At 40.3% G+C, this 18,074-nt stretch overlaps 1 protein-coding gene and 1 long non-coding RNA gene across 17 annotated transcripts in view; both read left to right on the top strand.

The window, feature by feature from the left end:
- The first annotated feature begins 143 nt into the window (after positions 1 to 143).
- The window catches only part of ak7b (adenylate kinase 7b), a 152,292-nt gene continuing 134,361 nt past the window's right edge, over positions 144 to 18,074 (top strand). For 3 of the 16 annotated variants that reach the window (XM_086048979.1, XM_086048980.1, XM_086048974.1), the window contains exons 1-8: positions 10,538 to 10,992; positions 11,707 to 11,894; positions 12,334 to 12,571; positions 12,819 to 12,850; positions 12,993 to 13,095; positions 13,293 to 13,470; positions 13,568 to 13,644; positions 13,745 to 13,923. Coding sequence is in view for 12 of the 16 variants with exons in the window: in XM_086048974.1 (XP_085905100.1) it covers positions 13,914 to 13,923 (10 nt within the window). In the remaining 4 variants the exon portion in view is untranslated. Of the gene's footprint in view, positions 333 to 400; positions 557 to 643; positions 753 to 10,537; positions 10,993 to 11,344; positions 11,378 to 11,634; positions 11,895 to 12,333; positions 12,572 to 12,818; positions 12,851 to 12,873; positions 13,096 to 13,292; positions 13,471 to 13,567; positions 13,645 to 13,744; positions 13,924 to 18,074 lie in introns of those variants that run through there. The other 13 variants (XM_086048970.1, XM_086048968.1, XM_086048972.1 and 10 more) reach the window with 10 other exon arrangements.
- Positions 14,014 to 18,043, top strand: LOC147137991 (uncharacterized). Its single transcript, XR_015089256.1, has 4 exons — positions 14,014 to 15,797; positions 16,659 to 16,805; positions 17,171 to 17,256; positions 17,436 to 18,043. It is a non-coding gene; the product is annotated as an uncharacterized LOC147137991 (long non-coding RNA).

The raw sequence follows: 18,074 nt of genomic DNA on the forward strand, positions 1-18,074 counted from the left end.
GTTGCTCGGTAGTATAAACGCCGACCGAAATTGGCCATAAAAGGAAGAGGGAATTCCACCCTGCGGTGTCCTGTCAGTATAAAGAATCCTTTACCGTACACGTAGTTGCGGGATCGTCGTCACTGACACAACCGTCACTGAAATGCTTGGCTATAAAAGAACAAGAAAAAAAGCTTGGCTGTTTGCGTTCACCCATGGCAACGGAAAAATAATACAAAACCGGAAGCTTGCTGTAGGTTCTGCCGGACAGGAAGATGGACATACTTATACAAGAACAGAAAAGAGTTTTTATCAACGATGTTGACTCATTCACATCTAAATGTATAGCAAAGGTAACATCTTTATACGTGAGTAATCAAAACGTGAAATGTGTCTCGTAAAAGGTGTTTCTTGTTGACAGTGTCTTTCCAAACATACGGTTGAAGCTGATGCCTCGGTTGAGAAAGAGGGTCGGACATTTAAATCAAGCGACTCTGGGTCACAAAGTTACAAGGTCGTTGGAACGAGTTCAGATGCTTCAGAGGAGATTAGACCCTATGTGTTGGAAGCTTACATTGTAAGTACCAATAAAAATTAAACATGAAAAATAATCCCGCAAACTGAAAACGTGATTTAAGGACTAACTACCTATTTTGTTTGTAAGCAACCGAGTAGGCAAAACGTTCTACAAAAACTGATGGAATGTGACATCATCATCTACAATATTACTGGCCATCCTGAGCAGGTAGACGAAGCCCACTGGGCAGTTACAGGTAGGCATAAATAAATAAGTAAATAAATAAATACAAATTGTCCAAGATAGTTACGACATCTGACATTTGGAGCCAGATATACCAGAGACAATACAGTGAATGTTGTTAGAAGCTGTAATGGTCATAATTTCGTCAGACTCACCAGGACACTGAAATCCACTAAACATTTGAGTGGTCTCATATATGTGTACACATGGGTCAGATTTTATGCCTTCATCAGGTTTTCCCACGGTGTATGAGTACAGTCCAACATGAAAAAGTCATTTTTCAATGTGTTGGAAAAACAAGAAGACACACACACAATATTTTGAGAACACGTTGCTACTTTTATTTACCTTTATTAATTGCTTAACAAATAAAAGTGACTGAGGCAGACTGTGCCTTGACTTAGGCTCTTCCATATATGTAAATGCAAACAGAACCCAACCAAAGTTGTTTTACTCTCCTAAATGTAACCATGATGTCTAACTTGTCAACATCAACCAAGTTGTTTCTTCATGTTTAATCTCAACTAATTTTCATTTCCACCCTTAAAGTGACACTTGGATGATCTTAACATTGGCCCTTATATAATAGGTTTGCATGTAAAAATGACATCAGTACTAAAATGCCCACCTCAAAAGACTCTGAAGTGATTTAAGGGCTTTTTTTGTGATTAGGTTTACGACAAATTGCCCCACCCTTTTTGGGGCGTGTCTTATGTTATGTTTTCGGTCTCAGCTGTCTACGTCAAAGGAGGCAGTCAAGTGTGGTAATATTGCTCACTTTGTCAGTTCTGTTGTCTAAAACGGTGACCGATCGCCACCAAAATGCAAATGCACATTACTACTCTTGTTCCTCTTCAACCTAGGAAAGTATAAAAGTATAAAAGTATTCTGCACAATAGTTTGGATTTATTGACATAAAATGTGATCTCATCATGATCACCTCCACAAAATCAAAAATACCGTGGCGATCGCTTCTCCACTTACACAGGCTGTAGCGGACAAGAGCATGAATGCACACACGAACCCCGACTGGTTTATATTTCAGACATTTAGTAACGCTAAACTCGTGTCAACTCTTGGGAGGCAGACGGCGACTGGCAGTGGACAAGCAATCAGGCAAGCATGGATCTTCATCCCTGAACACCCCCCATCCACCCCCCACCCCCCGCGCCCACCATTCGCTCCCCTCCCCAGCTAACAGTAGGAACAGTACAGCTAATAGCAACAACTAGCTTCAGGCCGTTAAAACAAAAGGCTTTAGCACAACAACATTAGCTCCTTACTGTCCGCGCAGCGTGTGGAGGTGATCATGAGCCTGTGTGGGGTTGCCTCCCAAGCAGTCGCGTTGTCTGACACCGCTTGCAGCCGCGAGAGTGGAGCGGCGTCAGAGTGAAATAAGACCTCATCGAACAAGCGTCAATGTTCAGCAAACAAAAAGTTCCAGCGAGGAGGCTGACTGCACAGCCAAGTGTGGCCGCATTGGAACGTACCATTTCGACTGTTACGTTCCACGGCGTGTTGTCGGTCGAAAAACTGTGGCCATTCCTTATCAAAATAAATGTGCACGTTCACTCATTCCCATTTCAGTCTCTGTAAATATCCTGACTGGTGTTAAATGCCTCGCTCGTCCTAACCGTGATCGGCAAAGAAAGAAGCAGTGTTTTTTATTTTTTCAAATTTATTTATAATTATTTTTTTAAGCAAAGTGTGCGCTCGTGCCAGCATAAATCTATCTAGCTCATACTCACTTCCACATTTCCTCACTCTCATAAATCAGCCATGGAGAGGTTCATCCTTTTGATATGTTGAAGTGGTCATTAATAAGGATGTCCACATAAATTTTGGTGCCAATTGATCATCGTTTTTGGACGTTATGCACAGTGAAAGTACAATGATTTCCAATGGAGAGTTTGTAATCGGTTCCTCAAGTGACTCCGACCGAACAAGGATCCCCTCATTAACAAGAGGCATTATTCATGGAGTCACTTACTTCCTAATTTCTCCCAAATGTATTGATAAAATTAAAAAATGACAACTCTTTCCATTTTCCTGATAAAAAAGTATAAAAAATGAACTTGTTCGTGAAAACATGGCCATCCCGGCCCCACCGTCCCTTTAAAGAGACATTTTATTAGGTTGAACATTGGTACTTATAAAGTAGGTCTCTGTAAAAAATTATATCAACACTAAAATTCACACCCCTGAAAAAATAATCTAAGCCATGATTTATGGCTTTTCTGATCAAAGGTCATGGTCATAAATATTATATTTGATTTTAATAGTTTCCGGGGACATCTAGAAGTGCTAATATTTAACTAATACATCCTGAGGGTCACTATTTTATGTGAAGAAGTCAAAAGGTCAAAGTAGTATATGTCAGGGTTTGTTTGAACATTATTTGATTTGTGTATTATGTGTTGTTTGTTTTAATAGATAGTGTTTCATCTTACCTAGAGGAATGCCACTGAGTGATAAGGAGGAGAAGGAGAAGGAGAAGGAGGAGGGGTGAGCGCGCATCCATGGGTGAGAAGGTTGCATCCTTTCACGCACACACTGTAAACAGCAGAGGGTGTCCAGAAGGGTGGGGGCACGTCTCAAAGACTGGGGAACACGTGTTTTTTCCGTAGGATCATAAAAAAAAAAAAAGATGACTCCTGGAATTTGAACGTTCAGGATTTTAAACAGTATATCTAAACAAGAAGGGGAGAAGATGCTTCCTTTCACACAGGCACAGGTGTAGGTAAGGTAATTAAGCAACATTTATTTTTTCCTAGGATCATAAAAAAAGGTGACACCCATGAGAAAAGCGTGGAGGGTATCTTACTAAACAACATGTGTTTTTCTGTAGACACATAAAAAAGGTGACACCCACAGGTTTTAAACATAAAATTTGACGTTGGTTTATGATTGTGAGGGATATGTGTCCAATCATGCCTGGACATGTACAGGCAGGTGGTCAGAGAGGGGGGTCATTGAGAGGGTGTTGGAATGTAAAATTAGAAAGTGATACAGCGTAAGGAATAGAATCTGATACATGTACAAAGTCATGAATAATTGTACAATTGTATAGTCTGTATGAGCGATCTATAAAATAATTAAAGCGTGGGATTGGTTCCCGCTCAGTGACGGTGTCTGTGTGTGTGTGCCCTGCGACTGACTGGCAGCCAGTTCGGGATGTAGTCTGCCTTTCGCCCATTGTCAGCTGGGATAGGCTCCAGCACCTCCCTGCGACCCTGTACTGCAGGGGTGTCAAAGTCAAATGGACGGAGGGCCAAAAACAAAATTTAGCGACAAGCCAAGGGCCGGACTGATAGAATGTTCATTGAAATTTTTTAAAATGTCCAGATTGGATTGGGTCCTTCGCCCCTGCTGATGATGTCACGCTTTATATATCTGTAATATATTTCTTTGCATCTATGTTTGTCACCCCCTGGCTGTTGTGTTTTTATCTTCGGAGTTACTAAATAAAAAATAAAATAAAGTACATTACTGCTACTTTTGCGAGGCAGCTCGTATGTCACTTCCGTTTGCGTTTCTCCTGTCAAACTGGAAACAATTTTCTGGTTGACTCGGGCTCCAAGATTGTATGAACTGTACATAATGTAAAGTAAAACAGAGAGGATCATATGATTGGTATGATGTCTCCTGCTGACCCTATTTTAGAGTGGCAAGGTATGAATGTGGGTGATCCTGTCAGAAAACACAGGCCCGTATTTCACTTGACACATCTATTTATTGTGGTCTGCAACAACACAGACAAAGAATAACCTAGCAACATCATCCAATGCATATCCATTTGTTAACAATATGCCTAAACATTGCAATTCACTGTATTAAGAAATTAATCAGCCAAACAATACATACAATACACATTCACACATTGCATCACTAGAATAGTTAGCATATGAGCCAAAATAACTAAATAGTGTTCACCAACGTGACATCACTCACGAGAACATATCTAGGCTATTATGTACAGCAGTTACCTGACACAAACTTAAATTATTAAACTCACCTTTGAACATTTCCCCACAACAACAAACGTGGTGAAACACGGGCAATCTGCAACTACTGAGTTTGCTGGCACGAACAAACTACGAGCTGTGTCGAAGGAAGAAAGAGAAAAAAAAAGTCACTCACTATCAACACTTAGCGCTCGAATAAGCGTTCAATGCCTGCTCACAGTGTGGGACATCTCAGCACTACGTCGAAAGTCAATGAATTTATCAAATGCCAACAATTACTAATGATAAAACAACGTGAGATTTCTAACATGAAGTATTTCTAATAAAGTGTGTTTTACTCCAAATAACTTCACCACAATCTGATTCTGAAAGCCACGAAAAGTGACGTGAAGTCTTCAGTTAGCATATAGAACAGCCATGGGGTGGCAAACATTGATGCAAAGAAATATATTACAGAAATAGTGTAACGAATTGGGTTATCTGTGTTGTGGTCAAATTTGTGTCCTGCCAAGTTGTTTTGTTTCCGAGGTTAATGAATGCATTGTGCGGCTCGCTGGGAGGGCATGTGAGCGAGAGTAGCGGAGGACGAACAGGAGAGCCGTTGCTCTTTTTTGACAGAACGGTTGTATTGTAACTGTATTGGCGTCGGCTGCCCTTATTAGCCGGTTGGACAAATAAAAACATGATAATTAAACTACGTCTGACGGCGTGTTCTTTGAAGTCCCTACAATATATTTTAAAGCGTGACGTCTTCGGCAGGCGCGAAGGATCCGATCAGATCTGCTACCCACACCGGCTTGCTGCGGGCTGCCCTAATTATAAAGCAATATCCTCCCAGGGGCCGTAGAAAACCTTCTCGCGGGCCGGATGTGGCCCGCGGGCCTTGACTTTGAAATGTGCGCTGTACAGTATAAGCGGTGTGGAAGATGACATGATGATGAGGACATTGTTTAATGTAACTAAATCTTACAGACATGTTTGGATGCGTTGAGGTGCGTAATCATCGTGAGTTATTTGGGGATGGTACACTGCTGGATTAATAATTGGTAATAATCACATTCAGAGTAGTTCACTCTGTGAATGTCGCATAGCAAAGCTGAACGGAGTGCTTGTGGAAACACTCTATCCAGTACCGTTTTTGTTTTTACACCATTGACTACAATTACCATGGGGAAATTATCAGTTCCAATATTTTTAATAAAAAGATCTTATTGATAGAAATATTGATCAAGGGTAGTGATCCCCACCATAGAGTCAAAACATTTAATATTGTAGCCCGCACTATATATTAAATATGCTCATAATTTAACTTTACCAGCTGCAGTATGGTAGCAAATATTGCATTTTACATGTGTTGAAATATTTATTAAATAAGTTAATCCCCTTAAAAAAAGAAAATAACTTAAACATGAGTAACGCATTACTCTACAAATACAGTAAGATTGTAAAGAAAGGTATTACTTCCACACGCAACTAACTGCAGTAATATATCACATTTTGGAAGTAACTTGCCCAACACTGGTCATTAATGATTATTCCCGCTGTCATTCGTGATTTAGTCTGAAGAAGTCAACATCAACCTATCCAACTATTTTAGTGTATTAAGAGAAATTCTGGTATGCAACGACACAAAGGTTAATGAGTTCAAATACAGATAATTGTATATATACTTGATTTAACCTGAGTGTAGCAAAAAAACTGTGTACTGTTTTATCTTAACCCTATAAGGCCTAAAGCGGCTGGCTCAACAGCTCCCCAAAACCTCAGGTCGTCTTTGGAATTACCCTTGAAAACCTGAAGTTTTCCCAGAAATTCAACACCTACAAAATAATTAATATCTCAGCCTCTGTAGCAGACGACAGAAACATAATTCCAAAATAATTTGAGAACTTAGACCTGTGGCTTTCACACGTACTCAAGTTTATTCATCTTTACTGTTTCAATCGAAGATGTAAAAATAATGTGTCAGTGCAAGAGAAGCACTGTTTGATTTAAAGAATATCGAGTGGTAATTTTGAGTTTTTGCTTTAAACATTATTTGCATGATTTTCTAATAATATATGTCTTTTAACTTCATAATGTCTGATTTGAAAAAAAGTGGGTCTGTATGTGCATAATAGTGAGTCTTATTAATAATTCGTATTGCTCTCTTTTGCAGAACTACAATTGCATTTATTGTAGTTTTGTGTGTAGATCCCCACAATTCTACGCCAAATAGGGAAATATTAAAGAATAATAAATGATGTGTAAGGCTCTATGATTTAGATGTCTTGACTGATATAATATTGCTATTGTATTAGAAATTGTTCCTTTTATATAGTTAATATGTTGTTTCCATGTTAATTTATCATCTATCATAACTCCAAGGAATTTTGTTTTGAAAACTCGTTCAATATTAACATTACAAATTGTTAACGGAATATTCCCTTTTATTTTTTTCTTATTTCCAAAAACCATAAATTTGGTTTTCTTGATATTCAGAGGTAATTTATTCACATCAAACCATGACTTAATATTATCAAACTCTCTTCCAACTTTGCATAAAAGCTCTTTTAGATTTTTCCCCGAACATAGCACATTTGTATCATCAGCAAAAATTACATATTTAAACAAATTGTCACTCTACTAATTTCATTTATATATGATATAAATAGTTTTGGACCAATAACCCTTGCGTTACCCCATTTGTAACTCTTCTAAACTCTGACCTGTTATTATTCATTTTTACACATTGGTGTCTATTTTCTAAATAGCTCGCTAGCCATGAATAAGCAACACGCTTTATACCATATTCCTCCAATTTCTATGATCTATTTTGTCAAATGCTTTATGTAGATCGAGATACAAACTAATATAATATTCGTTATCTTCGTTAGCTTTTGCAATGTCCTCTACCATTTGCATAACTGCAAATGTAGTGTTCCTATTTTCCCTAAACCCATACTGATTCTCACTCAAAATTTTATTTGTATTAATAAACTCATTTAATTGTTTCACAAATAACTCTTCTAATATTTTGGAAAATTGGGGAAGTAGGGATACTGGCCTAAAATTTCCTATACAATGTTAGTCACCGGGGCGTCACGGTGGTCGACTGGTTAGCACGTCTGCCTCACAGTTCAGAGGTCGTGGGTTTGATCCCGGCTCCGGGGTGGAGTTTGCATGTTCTCCCCGTGCCTGCTTGGGTTTTCTTCGGGAACTCCGGTTTCCTCCCACATTTCAAAGACATGCACAGTAAGTTGATTGGACACTCTAAATTGCCCCTAGGTGTGATTGTGAATGCAGATGTTTGTTTGTCTCTGTGTGCCCTGCGATTGGCTGGCAACCAATTCAGGGTGTCCCCCGCCTACTTCCTGAAGACAGCTGGGATAGGCTCCAGCACTCCCCGCGACCCTTGTGAGGATAAACGGTATAGATAATGGATGGATGGATGTTTGTCACCATTTTTAAAGATTGGAATTACTATTGCCAATTTCATTTTATCAGGAAAGACTCCCTTTTGAAATGACAACTTACATATGTAGGTCAGAGGTCTGACAATGCTTCCAATGAGCTTCTTAACGATTTCCATGTCAACATTATTTATATCATTTGATCTTTTATTTCCCATTTTCCTTACAAATTCTAATATATCTGTCTCATCTACACCACTAAGAAACATGGACGTTAAATTAGCTTTTATCCTTAGCTTTTAACTTTAACCAGTACTTTATTGATTTACGGGTATTTGAGGGTGTATTTTATATACTTAAGAGTTATTTGGTAACTTTTAGGGAGTATTTCTGTAGATTTAAGAATATAACTTGTACTATGCAGGGAGGCACATTTACTAACAGTAATATATACTGGACATAATAATGAAACTTAAAGGGCCACTAATATGGAGATCCCTTTTTGTTACGGTTTTTAGTCATGAATTAAATTTATGATAAATTCCTCCCTTCTTCCTTCTTCTTCCTTCCTTCCTTCCTTCTTTCTTCCTCCTCTCTGCCTTCATTCACACAGTATGTCACATGCCACACCAGAGACAATAAAACACTGGACCTTTTCTATGCCAACACCAAGGAGGCATACACATCACTGCCCCTCCCCCCACTGGGCAAAGCTGATCACAACCTGGTGGCTCTCCAGTCTGTGTCCAAACCTCTGGTCCGCAGGCAGCCAGCTGTGACGCGCACAGTTCAGAGATGGTCTGGAGAGGCCGAGGAGGCCTTAAAGGACTGCTTCAGCACAACTGTGTGTGAAGTATTCAGAAATGCTCACGGTGAAGACAATAGTAGTCTAACGGACACAGTTACAGACTATATAAATTCCTGCATGGAGAACACCATACCACCAGGACAGTTAGGTGTTTCTCCAACAACAAACCCTGGATCACACCAGACATAAAAGCTCTCCTGAAGGAGAAGAAGAGGGCTTTTGCGTCAGGCAACAAAGAGGAGCGGAAGACTGTGCAGCGCCAGCTGAGGAGCAGGATCAGAGAGGGGAAAAGGTCCTACAGGAAGAGGATGGAGGAGCAGCCGCTGCAGAATAATGCCAGGGGAGTCTGGAGGGGCCTGAAGATGATCTCAGGCCACGGACAACCCAAGACTGGGGGGGACCTGCAGTGGGCAAATAAGCTAAACCTCTTTTTCAATAGGTTCGATCATATGCCTGCCCCCACTCAGTCTCTCCTGCTGCAGCCTCCACCTACTCCTCCTGCTGGGTGTGTCACCCCCTCTCCTCTTTTCTCCACAGTCTCCAGCTCCCAGCTACACCAGACAGCCACCACTCCCTCCTGCCCAGCCTTGGCCTTCACAACATCTCAGGTGAAGAACCAGCTGAAGAAGATGAAGGCGAGGAAGGCAGCGGGTCCAGATGGCATCAGCCACCAGCTCCTCAAATCCTGCGCAGACCAGCTCTGTGGAATTGTCCAGCACATGTTCAACCTGAGCCTGAAGCTGGGCAGAATCCCCCAGCTGTGGAAAACATCCTGCCTGGTCCTGGTGCCAAAGACCCCCACCCGAAGGAGCTCAACAGCTTCAGACCAGTGGCGCTGATGTCTCACCTGATGAAGACCCTGGAGGGACTGGTCCTTGTCCACCTGCGCCCCCTGGTGAGCTCCTCAATGAACCCACTCCAGTTCGCATGCCAGCCTGGCATCAGTGTGGATGATGCCATCATCTACCTCCTCCACACTTCACTCTCCCACCTGGAGAAGGCGGGGAGCATCCACACGGGCACCTAACAGCACTCCACAGCTCCTTCAGTGACAGACTGTTACACCCTCGCTGTGCAAAGGAGAGATTCCGCCGCTCCTTCTTGCCTGCTGCTGTCAGACTCTTTAACAAGAACATTGTATAGTCTCTACAAACTGGCGGATATTAGTGCAATTGTGCACCTGAGCTTAGATCGTGCAATACCCAACATTCCCCACTACTGTAATACCGTGCAATACTCAACATTACCCACAACTGTTAGTCTAGTTTTATTTTTATCCAATGCTGTTCCTTACATTTCACTGCAGCACTGCAACACTGTCACATACTTAGAGTATTTTCCTCTGTACTATGTACAGGCTAAAATGAGTGTTCCTCATACTTTTTATGTAGATGTATGTTAGTGTGTATATACAAGTGTATATACACATAGTTACTGCATATATTTACATAGGTTTGATCCTAAATGTTTGCCGTTAATGTTATACATTAAAGGCTACATTATGCCGCCGTCCCTGTGTGACTTATATCTTTGCTGCTGTAACATTGAAAATTTCCCCACTGTGGGATCAATAAAGGCCTTCTTCTATTTCTTCTTCAAATATGCATTCCCCCAACCTGAAGTGCGTAAAGTTGTGAGCAACTAACCATGTTTCTCTTTCCTATGGCCGTTTGTATCAACATATCTCAATAAGCACTGACAAACGGGCCGTTTCAGCAGCCTGCAATTATATACGTCACTAACCACACACTAACCTGTCCCTTTTTGGTAGTACGTCCCACACTACGCGTGAACTCTGCCCTCAGCCGGCATACAATTAAGTCGCCAGAAAAGCCTGTCGAAGCTGCTCTGTTCCAGGTTCCAGGGTGCACAAAGGACAACAAACACCTTTTTCTTCTCTTTTTCTTCTCTCTCCATCCGAGGCACAAAAAAGCTTGTGGTTGAGGTTCATTTATAAATCGAATGTGCCCAAAGAGTGACAGCTGTTTCAGCAATTTGGTACAATACAAACGTGGATTCGCTGGACATCTTTGGTTTTGCTCAGGATCAATACCAACTCTCTCTGGAACTGAAAGTAACGCTGTCCAAGTAAGTCTATTTTCGGAGCAATTTCCTTAAGATGTGATATGTTGTGGACTTGTTTGAGTCGTTAGCTTCGCGGCTAACAGCCCAACATCGATGCTATCTCGAAGCGTGTGTGTATATCATGTGTTGTGATTCTCTTTACAGTTATAAACGAATGCTCTTTATAATTTAGCTTTATCAATGTCTCTTTCCAATCCTTGAAGTGAGATCCTTATGTGCTAATGCATTTCCGAATCTCCTACTACTGTTCGACATTGGCGTGTCGTCATTCATCGCAGCTTTTCTTTGAGTAAGCTAAAAATACTGTAGTAATCACATACGTTAGCTTCGCAGCTACGTTAGCTTTGAGGCTAACAGCCCGGTTACTATAACGTCGATCTCGATGCGTGTGAGTATATAACACATGTTGTGAAACTCTTTACAGTTATAAACTAATACTATTTATAAATTATCTTTATCAATGTCTCTTTCCAATCCTTGAAGTGAGATGCTTATTTGCTAATGTAGTTCCGAATTTCGTGCTGCTGTCAACATTGTTTTTGTCTGTAATCAAAAACTAAGTTGGCATGCTAAAATGTTTAATTCTTGACTTTTCTCCCAGCAATGTATATATTGTAGCAAGTCAAACAAGACAGTTGAGTGATCAACACAGTTTTTATGCTTTTTATATTTGTCGTTCATCTGTTTTATTTGTTTTATTACATGTTTTGGTAACAGGCCAGCACACTCAGTCAGTCCAATCATTGGCTCAGCAGTCTGCCATTCAAGTGGCTGTGGTTCAACATTGTTCAACATTGTTCACCCCCTCTCAAGGAGTGTTGCCTGCCAGACGGACATATTACCCAGACGTTGTGTAGGGACTCAGCTGGCTTCGAGAACACTGCAGTCCCACTTCAGAAGTAAAGGTATGAACAACGTCCAGTCTCCTTTAGAATGTTAAGATCACAAAGCAAATAAATAATTTTATTTGTGTTCAAGCAATGAAAGCAGGAGTACTTCTCTGATGTTTTCTCAAAAATGTCTCTTTGGTGCTCTTCAGTCGAGGGATCAACGTAGGACTTTAAAAAAAACTAGAAACCGAGGCACTCAAAAGTTATTTTGAATTAAAAGGCCTTTATTTTAACATGGCCGAAAATGCCTACGCGTTTCAGCTGTGGTTGGCCTCCAACACTCAAGCTTGCCTTGACAAAGGCCTACCAAGGCTGAAACGCGTAAAGGCCTTTTAATTCAAAATAACTTTGAGTGCCTCAGTTTCCATTTAAAAAAAAAAAAAAAATTGTATTATTCTTATTATTATTATCTTTGCTATCCTTATGTGCATGTGGTCATCACTTGTCGTTGCAGGGGTCCAGGCAACTGTACAGTGTAAGGATTTTGGTGTTGGAACAGACAACACAGACTCTTTGTGGTTGTCCTCAACACCAGTGAAAAGACCTGCAAAAAGGCCACGTCTGGAATTTGAGGAAGAGCTTGAGGTGGGCCAATTGGAGGGCAGTACTTTAGCGGACCCTTAAAAGATGCACGATTCCACTTATGATCCAGTCCAATCGGTGACATCTTCGTTCTACTATACACTTCAGTCGTAAGTCCAATATTATTTGAGAATGAGTGATGGAAGGATTGTGTTGGAATACAAACATTATGGAGCGGTTCCGCACTTATTATGATTGTAACATTATTGTGTGGTTGTTAGTATTGCTTTTGTGGTGCAAAAAATATGGTAGCTTAGTTGCCTTAAAGTGCAGTGGTACAATTAATATGTAGAGGAAATGTTTCATCTGCTCTACTGAAAATGTTTTTTTTTTGTCTTCTTCTGTGTTTTGAAATAGAGAGGTATTCTCAACCCCAGCACACCAGGTCTGTAAGTATATAGTTTATGAGGATTGCATCATGCAGCTTTTCAATAAATGTCCGGTCTGCACTAAGAAATGTGATGTGAGGACACAGCGGCTTGGAACGTATCTATCGGTGAATCAGTCCTGCCCACATTGCACATTTTGCAGACAGTGGAATAGCCAACCTGTCCTGGGGAGCACGCCGGCTGGGAACATACACTTGTCTGCAGCTGTATACCTGAATGGTGCTTCCCTCATTCAACTTGAAAAGGTAATTTTTTTTCAACACACCCTGCTTATCAAAACAATTTCCCCATATAGTAATCCTTGACAGATTTTCTTGTTTTATTGTCCACAAACAAACACAACCAGCAACATAACCTCTTTGGTGGACAGAATAAAAATGTGAGTGGATTATTTTTACATCAATTTAAATGTATATTATTTCTTTCTCTGCCACACCAACAGGTCTTCAAATCAATTAACCTTCAGGTTACTAAGTATGAAACATTTCACCGGCATGCAAGATCTTTCATTGAACTGGCAGTTGTTCATCACTGGAAAGTCCAGCAGGATGAGATTCTGGAGCGGCTGTGTGAAGAAGGCAAAGTTATACTTGGCGGTGACATGAGGGCTGACTCCCCAGGTATTATGTTACTGGAATATTACAAATATATGAAGACTGGAGACCGAAGTTAAAAAGTGCACACTAATTTCAATATTTGAACAAACTATTTTAACAGGTCACTCAGCAAAGTATGGGAGATATACCATGATGGATCTCAAGACAAACACAGTTGTGGACTTGCCACCGGTCCAGGTGAGATTTTGAAAAGTGTTAACTTTGTCGAGTGGATTGACCTTTGAAAATCAAAGTCCATTTTGTATTTTCTCATAATCCGTTTTTTCTATGTTGCCAGAGCAATGAGGTTGGTGGTAGCTACCATATGGAGAAAGAGGGCCTTAAGAGGAGCCTGGCACTGATGGAGTCGCGTGGCATCACCACTGACTGCATTGTCACAGATCATCATCCACAAGTGCAAAAGTTTCTCGGAGCGAAAGACAACACACTACGATGATCTCTAGCACATGGCAAAAGGTATTTATTTTGATTTTCTGTCTGTTGATAACACCTCAGGTGTCCCCTCGTCACAGGTTAAGGGTCTGGGTATCATCCTTGACAGCACTGTATAATTCCAATGAGACATCAATAGCACCACGCACTCAGCCCACTTCCACATGAACCATTTCAACACCTACCCCACATCAAACACCAACTAATTCCTTGTGAACAGACATGTCATTGCCATGTGGATAGTTGTAACTAAAATATAATTTTAACTAAAAATCTACAACAGTAATTATGTATAGAAAATTGTTTGATACTTCACGAACAAAGGTCGGATAATAATAATACCAACATTTCAATGAAAAGGAACAATAATAATAATAATAGTAACATTTCAATAAAACAAACAAACAAACAAAAAAAGGACATAACTCAACGTGCCCTGGGGGAAAATCAAAAGATAATTTCAGAATGTGGAAACAATTTTTAAATGGATCCCCTCAAAGCAGCAGAGACAGGTATCACTCTCTGGAAAATCATGAAATCATTCTTAAAATCATCTATTACCCCTAAGTCGCAACAAGAAAAGTAGAATCATTAGATAAAATCATTACAAAACTAAAGCTTGATTTTTTTCCGAAATATAAATGTCTTCCTTCCTGTGATGATAAGGTGTAAAGAAGCGTATATAAAAAACGAAACAAAAACAACAAACAACCTTTTACTCTGTATGCATGTATGAATGACAAGCACATAATCTCACCCGAGAGACTGAGCAGTTTTATAGTCTCCAGTTACATTCATGAAAAATACTTCATCCTGTTGTGATTTTCTCTTGTTTAATGGATTATTGTGGATTGATCTTTCGTAGGTAGACTGTTGTAATTAACTATAGCTAAGATACTTTTCCTTGCTTTTGGGGGGAATCTTATGACTTTGATAACATTTGACTACGCATGCTCAAGATAAACATTAGATCATACGATAGTGTTTTTAATGTAAACAGGCTTGGCATGTTACTGGTAGTAAAAACACGAACTGAGCTTTCAATTTGTAATTACAGTACAATCTCATACCAAATACCAATAAAGATAAACCATTACTCAAACACCTGGTTGTGGGAGGAAATGCCACAGAATGGGTGCCTTGTATGTTTTTAAAATTTGGTTACACTTTGTTCCCCCTAGTTTTGATTTTCTGCTATAGCAGTATGTCCATCCATCCATTATCTATACCACTTATCCTCACAAGGGTCGCAGGCGTGCTGGAGCCTAACCCAGCTGTCTTCGGGCAGTAGACGGGGGGCACCCGAATTGAATTGGTTGCCAGCCAATCGCAGGGCACACAGAGACAAACAAACAACTGCACTCACAATCACACTTAGGGGCAATTTAGAGTGTACAATCAACTTACCATGCATGTTTTTAGAATGTGGGAGGAAACCGGAGTACCTGGAGAAAACCCACGCAGGCACGGGGAGAACATGCAAACTCCACACAGGGAAGGCCGTAGCCGGCCGGGATTGAACCCACGACCTCTGAACTGCGAGGCGGACGTGCTAACCAGTCGACTACACTGTAAAAACAAAAATTCAAATTTATAGAAAATTATTAGTGAACCTCACTCAAAAATCATTAACTTGTTATGAACACTCATTTTAAATAATTAAGTAGAGCTTTTGGGCTGGGGAACATGCTTAACTTAATTTAACTGAGTCCAGTTAAATTATATAGAACAAGTTATTGCCCCAGGATCCTTTGCGGGTTCTTCCAGACATGCGCAGACCTGCACCATTTCATACGGACGTACGCGCGCCTCTCTCAACTCATTGGAAGGTCCACGGTGAAATTGAATGGAACCTGTAAACTGGAAGTGGACCCTTTCGTCTGAACCAGTGTTACTTGGTAAGTAAACTATTTTATGAACCGCCAAGGTGTTGTTGTTGCTCTTGTTGTTGTGGTTTCACGTTAGTGCGTGTCACCGCCAAGGTCTTAAGTGGCATAAATACGTGATGTACTCAGCAATAATGGCGCCGGACTCCACAAAAGTCACTTCGTTGCTTACACTGTATGGACAGGCACACAAAAGCTACCGTTAATGTTTTCTCATTGTGAAAATGATTGCGAAATTCCAATTAACCGTTGGAGTATTCATTTCACTTGATAGCTTGGCTTCTCCGAACTAAGACTGCTCAATGCTTTTCCATCCCTAACCGCCAAAAGTCGCACTATTTTGCGACGAGCACGTCGCTGAATTAAATGCTGTCTTAGTTGGAAATATTTTTGCTTTTCCCTTATTAGGCAGCGTCGGTTACTCTGGTTGGTTTTGTGTGGGAGATGGGACAGATTGAATCTGACGCTTAAACTTGTCGGCTATTAACAGGCACCTAACATTGTCTGAGCTCGCTGATTTCCTGTATTTCGTGCACAGTAGGCTGAATTGTGGAACCTTGTCACAAATCAACCAAATGTGCCCACAAGATCTTAGAAAGTGATCAATCAATATCCATCTCCAGATTTATGGAATAGTTTTATCCGTCACCACTTTAAAGTATTAAAAGTTGCAGCCTTTTGAATTCATGATATCAAAATTGTCGTTGTTTTTTGTAATCACGGCGCTTGAAGGGTTGACAAACAAACACACTATACATTGTAATTTGGGATCTAAAATTCATTCATTGCAGTTTTTTTGGGAGGAGGGGGCTGTTGAAAAAATTATTGCATATTATGTCATGTGTTATCTTCCACACCGCTTATCCTGTACAGGGTCGTGGGGAGGAGCTGGAGCCTATCCCAGCTGACAATGGGCGAAAGGCAGAGTACACCCTAAACTGGTCGCCAGCCAATCGTGAGGCACACACAGACACAGTCACTGAGTAGGAACCGATCCCACGCTGCCGGCTCACAACTCGGGTAAGTGTACCACTACACCATCAGCGACCTCATGATTGCACATATTGATTAAAAGTATGCACCTAAAACAAATGTACGTATTTGACATTACTTTTGTAGTATCAATCTCAATCTTAAAGAGGAAGTCTACCCATTTTTTTCAAGAATATGCTCTATGCAGACCCACTAGTTGAAACAAGGCATTCTGATTAATGTTGCGTTTGTGGAAGGTTCATTACCATAGTCCTGTTTCACGTACTTTGCATATCACTCAAGTGTTGGGACCTAAAACAGTAAGTCAAGAAATACAGGACACAACGCATATTCTCCTAAATTCGCAAAATGCTACAAAGTTCTTGACTTGTATCTGTTCTTTGTAATTTCAGTCGCCTGATGTGACAGCACTTCAGACAGTTGTCCTCAAAGGCCTGCCAGTTCTCCTCACTCCACTGAAGTTTACAATACTTGCCTTGTAAGTAAAAGAAACATTGATATTAATATGTATTTCATATTTCATTTAAATTCTAATTATTTTCCCCAACACAGTTAAAAAAAATCTGTATATAAAATCTTTCAAATTAGCAATTTCCCTCCCTTCCTCCTCCAAAAGAAGACCATATTCAATAACTAGTCCTGTGTGCTTTTTTGCAGGACACAGCGAAAGAAGAAGCACGCACTTGCCTCAGTCACATTTGGGGTTCTGAATGTAATTGAAGATGCTCAGCAGCAGGGTCCAAATGGAGTGCACCTCCAAGCCCATCTCCACTGCTATCATACTTGGGTGGGACGTACTGCTATGGAGAATATCAGAGACTTTTCCCAGGCAGTCTGTCTTCCGTTTGAACTCACGTTTGCCCTTAACTTAGACTACCCGAAGTCCATGCGAAACACATTTCGATTCATTCGGGCAGTGATGGTAAACAAAAACCTCCCTCCCAAATTAATCACACTGCAGAACAAGCTAATGGCGTCGGCCAGTTTGAATTGCTAAATATAGACTTTGCAGATTTTGTGAAAAAAAAAAAAAAAAACACAAAAAAACCTTAATGTTCCAAGAAAATGTTTAATGTTCAAGTGTAACTTTTATAGTATTTGTATGATTGATTTGTTCATTGACAGTTGGTGTTTGTGAGACCGTGATGTATTCTATGTTAATTTTATGACTGCTGTTCATTTAACAACATGAAACAAATACACTGATGTATTCTGTTAATTTTCTGAGCGCTATTTAACAAACACGAAACAAATACACTGCAAATAAATGTTAATGGTTAATACACTGAGTGTTCT

This window comes from Filicampus tigris, chromosome 13, assembly GCF_054856515.1.
Source record: "Filicampus tigris isolate MCC_2025a chromosome 13, RoL_Ftig_1.0, whole genome shotgun sequence".
Lineage (NCBI taxonomy): Eukaryota > Metazoa > Chordata > Actinopteri > Syngnathiformes > Syngnathidae > Filicampus > Filicampus tigris.